At 40.0% G+C, this 12,500-nt stretch overlaps 1 protein-coding gene across 1 annotated transcript in view; it reads right to left on the bottom strand.

Annotated features, from left to right (window-relative positions):
- The window catches only part of mcu (mitochondrial calcium uniporter), a 61,684-nt gene extending 50,157 nt beyond the window's left edge, over nucleotides 1-11,527 (bottom strand). The window contains exon 1 of the mRNA XM_079249302.1: nucleotides 11,399-11,527. Coding sequence (XP_079105428.1) covers nucleotides 11,399-11,515 — 117 coding nt within the window. The 5' untranslated portion in view covers nucleotides 11,516-11,527. The remainder of the gene's footprint in view (nucleotides 1-11,398) is intronic.
- Between the last annotated feature and the right edge of the window lie 973 nt (nucleotides 11,528-12,500).

Here is a 12,500-nt window from a genome sequence, read left to right as displayed (position 1 = left end):
ACTTTTACTGACATAAGAGGTCATTAAAAGAGGTTCAAAGCTCAGACTTCTGATTCATTAGGACTAGTCAAACCACACAGATTTACTCTTAAGAGTATGACTTTTCAAATCAATCCTGACAGAGAGACAGAAAAAAAAATCTTTACGGATACATTTGAAAAAAAATTCTCACCAGAAAAATATGAACTGAGGTCACAACCAAGTTTGTTGTGTTCCGTTAAACGGAAAAAATGTGCTTGTCCTGTTTATCAGGTCCAGCTACTCATTGCAAATAACACAGAAGGCTTTGAGAGCCCAGAGATCATTGTTTGACAAAGGTATGCATCTTTGTTTTCTCCATGGTGATTTCTCTGTGTGTGCTTGTGCGTACCATGGCACAGCTTCAGTCTGAGTAATTACAGTGCAAACAAACTGGGCACCAAGCCGAACTGTGTCCTGGGGATCACTGACTCAATGGATACACTCAGAGTCTGCTCAATCTCAGTGAAAGGCCAGTTCTTGACTTCTGGTTGTGTAATGAGCCATTCACAAACTTCCTTTGTGAAATAAAGAGAACTAATTTCAAGCAGAGTGCAAGGTGACATTTGTGAAAGCACAGAGGGGTTTTAAAAGCTAGCATGATTGGACCAAGAGGCTGCAAGAGAATAAGAATAATAAGATGATGACTTGTGACTTGTGAAAATTGTACAGAGAAGGGCAGGACAAGCATGTCTCACTCAATCCCATCCAGTCAAATCCCTTTCTGTCCAGATGTAATTATATTGATTAGGGATTAAACAGGGTTGCTTATAGTAGAGTTACGCGACTCAATCAGAACCAATTCAAAACATAATTTAAAAGCTTAAAAACAATGCTTCAGAGAAGTCACCAAAATGTACATCTACTTTATAAATCACTTCAAGTGAATGTCACTGTAACTTAAGATAAATGTGATTTCTTTAATCACCAGTAAGTCTGATGTTCAGTTATCTTGCTTAAGTGCGCTTCAAGGAGTCATGTCAATCAAACTGCACGCTACAAAATTTGTTCTTGACACAAGGCATAAAAACGAAGCATGCAAATTTAAAACAGCTCTGTTCAAAAGCCTGGATCGGATATATGTTGACCACCGAGAGTAAAAGAAACAAAGTGCTATAAAGAAACAATAAAAAGCAGCCTGCTTGGCAACATGCCTCACTAAGCCCCCCACGAACAAACAATTCCTCACCAACACACACTTCCACTCCCCCAGAATGACCCTGACCAAAGGATGAAGTCACAGCTCTATATCCACCTTGTTTAATCATGACTGCCAAAGCCATTGTTTACCTTGTACAAGACAAGCACGTTTCCCTACACACATCAGCTCTGAAATGCAGATTTTCCTCCAGCAGGTTTGCTTTTACCTGCCTTCGCCCACTCAGGGATCAACTAGCTTTATCAGAGGAGACACCGGCCCACGTTCTAAAGTCACGGGGACAAAAAAAGGTGTAACGAACTTGAAAATGTCAAGTGCTTCTGCCATTAACCCAGTGAATTGATCCAGCAGAAGCAGAGGGACTACTTATGAGCTTGTGTGTGTGCTTGTGTTTGTGTGTTGGCAGTAGCGGAGAAGGCTGAGGGGGTGTTCGAGTAACAAGATTGCCATTAGCTTTATTTAAGTTCATAGGGATTTTCACTTCTAAGATAAACTGTTGAGGAATTTGGAGATTCAATCTGCCATTCATGGGTTGTCTCCAAAATCCGATTTGAACTCCATTTAAGTTAAACTGTAACCTAATGGAGCAAAACTGTGTGGTGAATGCTGAGCAAGTATTACCTATTCCTCTAAGACAGCTTCTGAGAGACTTACTAGCATACAAAATTCACTGAGTCATTCCTAAATTGACTTTTCAGGTCTTTTTACATATCCTGTTTTTGTGCCATACATGACAGATTCCATTTAGCTCCATACGTCTAAATACGTAACAACTCCCGAGGACTAGGATTTGATTCTTCTGACATCCACAGTATTTCATCCAATATACAGTTTAGCAGATGCAGGGGGATGGACTTGTGAATAAAACTTAAAGTTTAAAAAAAAAAGATTCAGTAGTTACAGCAATAATCATTTATTTATGCTGACAGTTGAAAAGCTGCGCCATGCAGACGGTTTCTATTCAACAAAAGAGGTGAACCTGAGGCCGAGGGAATCCTCACAGCAGAACCCCTAAATTTCTCTGTGCAATTTCCATCAAATTATTCCATTAGCAAAATAGGATTCATTCATGCAAATGTTTACAGTTCCAATAAAGGACTGCCTCACTGTTGACAGGCAAGCCAGTCTCATCTCTCCTGTCGCTTGTCTTACAATGATGATTGTCCTCCAGCTGCATTGCTGTGATATAAGGCCGTCTCTGCCTTTGACTGAACAACAACAATATTTGGATCTGTAAGAACCTACATGCCATATTGTTTCCAATTCAATAAAAGCAAAATCTAAATGTAATATAGGTGAGCAAAAGCATGGAAGAAATACTGGGCAGAATGGGTTCAGAAAGTGCATTTGTGCAGTATAATGGGGCTGATATGAGAAACCGCTCGCTATATTCAATACAGGCTCTATTCAGTCTTGCTCTCCCCCATCTACTGCTTTATCACAGATGTTTAGATATTGAAGATTCATACAAATAAAAAGGGAGGAGGGGTTCAACCATGAGTAAAAGGAACAGACAGATATGAATTGGAGTCTGCATTTTAGTATATACTAAAATCATGTTTACTTTCTGGGCTGTAATGCAGATGGTTAAACACAAGAAAACTGGAAAACTCAAGAAAACATTTCGTGGTAATCACTTCTCAGTCAAATTCAATTAAAGTTGGAGAGGTGGGCACAACACGATAGAACAGTTGTGGAAACATTAATAATAATATTACTTTTATTTCAGCTGATCGGAGATGGATGTGATCCATTCTAACAGTTGTGCAAAATGACCAAGTTCAGCTCAAACAACTGGGATCAGGCAAATTTGAAACTGTGACCTAAACTACTAAAGTGAATCTTCTTAATACTGAGGTAAAATCATCCATGAGGTGAAAATTATTCATATTCTAAGCTGAATTGCCACTAACCACTGTGAATGTCTCTATACTAAGACAATATTGATCTCCCTCTGGTGCTTGTATTATTTCAGATGAACCTGCATAAACAAGGGTACAACAAAATCAATACTTTCTGAAGGAGAGGTCACCTGCACCACTCTCTTACTGATTAGCTGCAAACTGGAGACAACTGAAGTTTTCGAGGCGGCACCTTAATGAACTCTGATGGAAGCAATGCTACATATTCATGCTGTCACAAAGCATGAGATTCCTCTGTACTATACATGCTGACATCATGCCGTTATCTACTGAGGACAAGGTTATTTTAAGGTGTAAGGCCCAGAAATGATGGCATGTAAGCTCAACCACCACTGCTACCAGAGCAAAGATTGCTCTTGTTGCTCTTCAATATTGCAGCTGAACAACAATTGGAATATTTTCCATTTTTGGTATTACTGTTGAATGCTACAATCTAACAAGGCCTGCATTCCATACAGTGGCTCCCAGTCCATTTTTCCTTAAAGACCCCCTTTATGCATCCACCACAAAGAACAAAAATAGACTGGAATAGACATGGTTCACTAATGAGCTGTTTTCTTTTTTTTAACTAAGGACATTCATTCATTCATTCATTATCCTAACCACTTAATCCAATGAAGGGTTGTGGGGAAGCTGGAGCCTATCCCAGCAGTCTTTGGGCGAGTCCATCGCAGACTAAGGACATATGTTAAAAAAAGATATATTGTCAGTAGATTTTGAGGGCCGTCATTTATTCCCTTTGGAATCTGGTTTTAAAAATAATGAGAAGTATATGATGGTGGTCAGAGAGCCGAGCCTGGAAACCACTGCTCTAACTGGAATGCATCCTTTATATGCCATTTCACATCCTTTTATGTGTGACACTTTGTACATGTTAAAAGGATTGTAGATGTCCATCATTGAGGATACACAAAAGCAGGTGTTGCATATGTGTTCCAAAACTAAAGTACAGTAGGTTATGTGACATAAACAACAACGTATCAACTGGGAACACTTTCAAATAACTGTCTCATATTTGTTGACGGGTTTGGGCACAGCTGACTGTCATACAGGATAATTCTGCCAAAAATAGTGCTCATTTGGATCCACTGTTCCCCCCTCCCCACATTTGTCATAACAATGAGCCCAATTTCATGTCTAACAGCATGAAATGCAGGGCAGCCAATGACCTTCAGGTTTTAACAGCCGCCTCACCTGCCCTCCTGGCAGAGGTTGCCAACAGCCCCTACATCTCAGATGAGAGGGGTTAACCAAGCGTTGCTTCCATCCATCATCACATTTCACACACTGGCCTAGTTAAATGTCCTTTTCAGACTTGACTGGAGACACACTGGGCCACACAGGAAGATGGGGAGCAGCTAATTAGTCTATGCCAACAGCAGAGGTTCACCAGTCATTTACATCTTCAAGGGTGAAATTTTCTCCAAAGCACTAATGAGGACTTTGTCCATCACTACAGCCTCATTTGTGACAATGCTACAGCATCACAATAATGACCAAGTAACAAAAGTAAGCGGCTCTTCTGTCGAATTAGGAGCTACAGCAGCATTTATACCATAACTGTACAGTTTATTAAGAGTTTATTTGCAGTCATACTTCCAAAATTGCAGAACCATTTATTTAGCAAGTTTCTAATGCAAACCATTTCAACCACCAGCGTAATTATTTTTGACTGCAGGACAAACAGCTGGCAAGCGTGAGAAAGGTTGTCATGCCGTGCAGGTGCTGTAACGCGATGGGCTGAAGACAGTGTGGGGAAATTAGAAGAAAAAAGCACAGGGGAAAACAGGACACACATAAGCATATGTTTGGAGATTCAGCAGAGCCTTAAAGAGAGGTGGAAAGGCAACCTTTCTTTCAGTGACAGTAAATTGGCTGAAAAAGACCTTGTTTGCAGAAAATATGGAGCAACATAATTATAAACTTATCTATTTTTGCAGGAAATGTGTTAAGCTATCAGCACTAGAGGACGTTTAGCTTGTTGTATTAGAAGCTTTGAAAAAATTAGCAAAAACCCTAAAATCATGCACAGTTACGTTGCAGTTACTATCCAGCAAATATAGTGTAAAAGAAGAACATTTTAGCCAATGTCGTCTCATTGGTTTCTGCAGCCTTATGTCTATACAGTGTCTTTCACCTGGAACCATGTTAACACCACACAAAGCCTCTGCTCACCCTCTTCTGAAAACTGTCAACCTAATTATAATGAATACTGCCAGCAAAAAAAAAAAAAAAAAAAAAAAAAAAAACAATACAAGGAAGTGCAGCTGAACAAAAGCCCCACAGCACAGTATGCCTGCCCAGTCAGCCGTACTCCTGTGGACCCACATGCAGACGTTTGAAATTACCCTGACTACCGCTCACCGGGAAGATTGCCGCCCTGGCTGACAGGAGCTCTTTCAGGAACGCAGCCACTGAAGCCAGTGGCATTTTATCACTGTACTGACATAACCACACATAGTTTCCCTGATGGTGAGACAATCATTTTCACAACGAGATTTCATACAAAGACAATAAAAAATAAGTTGTACAGTTAGAAATGAGACAGAAAATGTCTGTTTTTTCTTTGGCTTTATGCTACCACATATTGTCATGGGCCCTGTGATGGACTGGCAACCCGTCCAGGGTGTACCCTGCATCTCAACCAGTGATTGCTGGGATAGGCTCCAGTTTCCCTGTGACCCTTAATTGGACTAAGCGGTTTAGAAAATAGATGGATGGATACAGTCATGGTTTTACTTAGAGCTAGGCGATATGACGATGCATATTGTTTGGACGATAAAAAATGTCTATCGTTTCATACGAGGCTCTATCGTTTACACCACAATAAGATCCTTTAAGGCAGCATTTTATGTCAAGATGTGCTTTACGGCATGTATGCTGCAATACATAAACAAACATAAAGAGAGACAGTAACAGACGTTTTTCAGAGTATGATAATTCACTAAAAGATGACCAGCCAACCAAAACTAATGAGCTTCTGCATAAAAGAGGGGAAATTTCTGTCGCATGGATGCGGTTTGGATATAAAAAGACCGACGAGGAACCGACAACAGACTAGCTAACAACGGACTCCGACATGACTACCGGTAACTCATTTTAGGACCTGCGCTAGAATCAGGATAAAGAATACAGGATAAAGAATAGAGTCAACGAGCAAAAGCAGCGTCAAGTAGTGGTGAAAGTGCTCATAATAACCTCCAGATGCAAACGCTGCAACAGGCTTTTAACAGGCTTTTCACCGTGAAACGTCATACGGCCATTGTTCCCGCAGATGGAATGAGATCACTGCTGACGTTGCCAAGTACATCTGACAAATAACTGATGACTGACAAAATTACACAAACAATTTTATATCATTATGTATATCATTATGGGGATACAAAATGAGCTATATTGGGATATGAGGTTATGGTCATATTGCCCAGCCCTGGTTTTACTGGGTACAGTATCACTTTAAAGCTGAACTACTTCTTGTTGCTTTTCTGAATAAAATCCTCTTCAGTGTTACCAGTTTCAATAATAAAAGCCATTTCTTTTTTTTTTCTTTTTTTTTTTTTGCTATTTTAGTAGAGCTTAGAATGGGGAAATCTACTAACCAGACATCAGTAAACAATCTAAATTTATGTATTAAACATGTCTATACATGCTAGCTCTGGGCTGATAATGGTACTTATGGCAGAGTGCAGGGCCTAATGCCCAAACAATATGCAGATTTGATCCATGTTTGGCGGATATGTGGCCTGAGACCCTGAGAGCGCTACCATGCAAGACTAAGACCATAAGACTATACTGAAAACCAGATCACAACTGCAGAGACAGTCTATTTTTTTTTTGTCTATAATTTCAGTTCCATCTGGGTAAGTCAGTGTCTGAGACATGTAACAAGTGGTGAAGTATGTGAAAGTGTGAATGAGAAACTAAACTTACCCAAGTAACACTGCTTCTAAAACCTGTAGTGTTGACTCTGGTTTTATCTGTCTTTGTAGAAGGATTTTTTTTTAGCAAAGAATGGACAGATTATTAAGACAGAATGATGGTGCAGTCAGGTAAGAATGTCATTACATTGCCATATCATTATGTAACCTCTAATTTTATTGTTCTTGCATCAAAATATAATAAACAAATTTGAAAAAATGCATATTTAACCCCTTAACCAGTTGGTAAGTTAAAATGACAACATTAAATTAGATTTTAGCAATAATAATTTTTTTTAAAAAAACAAAAAAAAAAAACAACGGAGTTGCAGACAGTGGCTGACAAGGAACGTTAATATAGCTGCTAATCTGCTGGAACATGAATCTCCATATCCTGGGTTATATCCTTTTTGACATCAGGCTCATGCAATATGTGGGAGAGCTTTGCTCTTTTTGTTTTTTTCCCCATAATTTCATCAGTCAGTAAATGAGAAAATCATTTTAGGATGACTCTGATGGACTGGCATCCGGGTGTAACCAAAGCTCCTGCGACACTAAAGCACGTAACGCATGTGCTGTAGATGAACCAATGGATAATGATATTAATAAAATGCTGTAATGCATTCACTTTAAGTTTATCTAAAATGTCATTACACTGCCATATCATTGTCATCACTGCCATGTAACCTGTAATTTAATTGTTATTGCATCAACATAATTTTTTTTTTTTAAATAGCATTTTTAACACTTTAACCAGTTGGTGAGTTAAAATGACAACATTAAATTAGATTTTAGCAATAATAATTGTTTTTAGAAAAAGGAGTAGCAAACAGCATTTAAGATAAACTTAAAGTGAATGCAGTACAGCGCTTTATTGGTTTAAAGTCTTTATACCAAAGCTATATTAAAAAAAATTCTCTGAAACACAACTGAATAGAAATAATAAAAAACAGAGGTACTTGTATACTCCTCCCCAGTGGTGCAAATGCAGTCATTCTGTCGTGAGAAACTGGTCAAACTAAGATAAGTTTCCCCTCAAGAAGAGTGAACTATCATGGCTTCCTGGCAGAACAAAATTGGTCATTTCTCCTCGATTTCCTGTTCATTGCTCTGTAACTCACCATCTAAAACTAATTTGAACACTGAAGAGTGGGAAGTTTGCAGGGGGATGAACTCCTCGGTTTCTCAGCAGTTCTGTAGGGAAAGGCCAGAAGTCCACTTACAATTACTCCCATCATTTTTCAAAACATGTAATGGCGATAACATCTCCAACACATGCATTATGTAATAACATATCTTTCTTTGGTCGCCACACTTCAAGGCTTCAGTTGAATCATATAAGTTCTCCTTCATCCAGGCAAACTGATATTCTATACTAATGTGGAAACTCTGCTTGTAATGATCAGTGGCACGAACACAACATGGTTTATGGACTGAGTGGAATATCCATTCAGCAAATCAATCACTTTGTAGCTACTAACTTCTGACTGAAATTTTATCTAATCGTTTTGCCTGCGAGCAATCACAGATGAGTTTTCTCCCCCACTAAACCAAGCTCTCCCCATTCACATTAAAACTTCCAATATGTCTGTATTAATAACAGCCAACAATACCACAGAGAAATGATGACATGATAACATCAATGTAAATATGTATGTTATCTTTTCTACTAACAAATAAAGACAAAAACAGAAACTCTTGTTTTAGGATCGTCCTGTGACCAGCTTTTTCCATCAAGATGCTCTTGTCAGTCATCTGAATCCTAAGTAAGCAATAAAATCAATTGGCTCAACTGAAACATAAAATGAAAATCCATCACTGTTTTCTTTTAAGACTTTTTGTCTTTCATGATATATCTATCCTCTCTTTCCCAGTCATGCATGTATGTATGAGATCAGAAAAGGAGTCAGAAATCACTTTGCCTGTAAAAGGGTGGGGTCTATCAAACGCTCCATCTGTGTGGACACGCTTATCAATCATTCTACTCCACCTATCACCTTTAGCACAGTCCCACTGCTTAGCGCCACTTTCTTATCACACACATCCAGATAACTTGAGCAAGAGTCCATGAAGACAGCAGGAATAAATTAGTTTACTCCGACACTGATTGGATTTAAAACCAAAAGTGGGTTTCAAGTCGACCTTGCAACAGCCACCCAGATACTCAAATACAACCAACAAGTTAACGTGAATGAAACAGACGTCTGCATAATAATACCTGGTTGCTTTCATTCCCTAGTTTTCTGAACATTTGAATGCAAAATATGGAAATATGCATTCAACCACCTCATTCCACAGAAGACACCCCCCAGTTATTTATAATCCTATTAAAAGGACTGTTTACTCACACTAACTCAACTCCCCTGCCACACGTCAAAACAGTGGCATTTTATATGACAGCTGACTCAATAGTAATCTATTGCAGGTTAAATGTGATGCTCTGGAGCCTACTGTCTGCTCTCCATCCCTGGGAAATGACCCATCAGGACTGCACCATGTCAAGGAAGTAGCATTAAGTCATCAGTCTGCTTTCCAACAAAAAAAAAAAGCTCTTCACTGCATCTTTGGGTCTTTGGTAAAACATGTCTTGCTAACAGATTCTACTTGCTTCATGACAACTGTATGGCTTCCAATGCAGCTTTATAAATAAAAAAGAAAACAAGCGGGCAGACAAATTCCACCACGCAGTGAAGGACTCACAAATAAATACGGAGGCTTGGCTGTCACTGCAAGTGACAGCTCTGCGTTGGGAGTTACAACAGCTACACTTCAATGGACAAAGACACAATATGACAGAAGATTTTTTTTTTTTTTTAAAAAGGTGAAACCTAAAGATGACATAAAAGTAAAACAGCTGAGCTAAAAAAAAAAAATCCCCTCACTTAAGACTGAAATAGGACAGATATTACAGATATTACATCTCTGCAGACTTACACTTGTTCAAACAGTAATCAACTGCAACAGGGTCTCCTGTGGTGATACGGACAGTGTGGGTTCTTCCTGACAGCTACTTGACCCTCAGCATGGCCTCGTTTCACAAAAAGGAAAGCCTCATTCAATTTTACAACAGCCATGGCAAAAATGTTTGGAAGAACAAGAAAGAAAAATAACAAAAGCGACTGCAAGACAAATAAAGATCAAAAAGCATGAAAATAAATATGTTTTTTGGGGAAAAATACAAATTCTGTAAGGTTTCTTAGGGGACTGGTGTCTATTGGAGGATGCAAAGAATCCCTCTTTTTGTGTGCAGTTGTAATGTGTGTTTAACATACCACTGCTTTTAGCCACTACATAAGGCTGACTTTCAGCTGAGGTAAAGGGTCACATAGCAAGAAACAAGCTCTGCAACTGTCGCTTACATTTGTGAACAGCTTCCTTTTTTTTTTTTTTTTTTTAAAGACTGCACTTATTGCTACACAGTGGTCAAGTCAATTATCTGCATCAGCTTGCAGGAAAACCCAGGATCTCCCAGCTGAGTGGGAAAACACCCAGGGTGGAGAGAAAAAGAAGGCTGGCTGGGAGAGTCTGACATCATACTAGAGCGGGCTTCCATGTTCATGTGATGTCTCATACGTGTGCATGCATAAACAGTGAGTGGAACTCTGTCACACACACACCCACGCACTCACACACAGATGTGTAGTTTCCCCCTCTCCACCTCTGGACAGATCCTCATTATTCTGAGTTTCTGCTGCTGCACCAGCACACAGCCGCTGCAGCTCACACACACCATGTAAAAGCAGGCAGATGAGGGGAATCTTATCACTCACGGGCTGTCAGCCAAACCTTGAACCGTCTGCAGACGAATCATGTTCACACCAAACAGCCGTTGCATGAAAAGAAAACACCCATTCGTGGCCGTCTGTGATCAAACCAATCCCATCTCGCACTGCAGATGCTTTGAAATAATCCAAAAACCTGAAATATGATCTCATTCCAGTTCACACACAGCAGTCGGAATGGCACGGACTGCCTCTGCAAAGTTGAAGGACGCCGAAGGAAAAAAAAATGAGAAAGGATTTATGTGAAGCCGAGTGTCTGAGGACTAGTTACAGTAAACGGTGGGGCAGCGCCAGTGTGTTGCGATGGGCTTCAGTATAAGTGCTCCAAAAAAACTGCATTGCTTCTGTCAAAGCCCCGCGTCCCAGCGTGGATTAATACAACTACAAAACAGCGGGTTGGGACCTAGAACATGACTCATGTTGAGCCTCACCTTCCCGCAAAGAAGCTATTTCAAGAAGAGACATGAACGGAAAATGTTTGAGGCCAGTTAGCTTTACTTCCTTAGCAAACCCAGCCGCCACGGTTTCCTCCTCTCTCCGGTCCAGCCTGCTTGCCTGGGTCCTACCTACACCTCTCCTCTCTCACGTCCTGGGACTTACCGGTCTTATGTGCTGCTGGTGTCGCTGTGAAGACACAAGAAGTGCGGGGAGGCTGCCGGCCACCGCTCCGCTGCTCCGGGACAACAGGAGTACAGATCTGCACACTTTCGCAGCCATCTCTGTAGTGAAACCTCGCCGGGAAGGAGACTGCTGCGGGCGGACCGAGACGCACCGAAGGGAAGAGGGAGGGTGGTGGGCGGGTTGCAGGGCTGGACCTAGGCTTCATACACATGCCCAGTGTTGCACCAGTGTGCACAAATAAAAAAAAAAAGAATCCCAAACAGACCTAGTCAAAACAAGCATGTGGAGAGGTATGTCACCTATATTTCTGCCATCAAAACATCATCACTCAGCTATATAAATGAAACTCACTAAGGTGTGTCTGCCATGTCAAAAATGTACTGTAAGCGCGAAAAAATGCAAGTTCTAAATCTGACCACCCATCTCCATCAACATAGACTAAGTGACACAATCAAGAAAAATTTGTCCAATGTGGCAAAAGCAACATATAATCGTGATCTACTGGTTCAGCTGCTGGTAAGTAGCCTAGCCTACTGGAGGGCATACAGAGTGGATGATGTTTCTGTTAACTCAGTAATGAGTTATATTTTAAAGAACAGACAGTTCCGACCACAGCTTTTAAACCACTCCTCATTCCTTCATATTTTACTTTTTAGACTTGCTTGCGGTCTTTTAAACAGTAGCGTTTCTAGGGATTTTGTATTGGGGTGGCCAAGATAAAAAGTTATTGTGGGGTGGCCATCAAATAAATATCCCCTAACTATAATGTCCAGCAGGATCATTGTTAGCTTTTATTAGTGTGTGAAATACAGGGATTCTTAGGTGTCTGAACATCCTTGAATAACAGCCTTGAGCCTTTTCCTACTTTAAAAAACAAGACTGTCTCCTGATTTAAAATAATCTTATACAAGACAGGAATTCTGAATAAGAGCTCATTTGTATTACTAATACAAAAGGCCTTTGTATCATAGACAAAAAGTGTTTTGAAACATTACTCATTTTGTAAAGAACACACAGAAAGACCAACAACCAACCAGTTAACACAACTGCAGCTGTTCTTGAAGTTGCTGAAATTTGCTGT

This window comes from Telmatherina bonti (assembly GCF_933228915.1).
Source record: "Telmatherina bonti genome assembly, chromosome: 11".
In the NCBI taxonomy this organism is placed as follows: Eukaryota; Metazoa; Chordata; class Actinopteri; order Atheriniformes; family Telmatherinidae; genus Telmatherina; species Telmatherina bonti.
The sequence above is the reverse complement of the archived record's forward strand: the minus strand, read 5'-3'. Positions and strand labels throughout refer to the sequence as shown.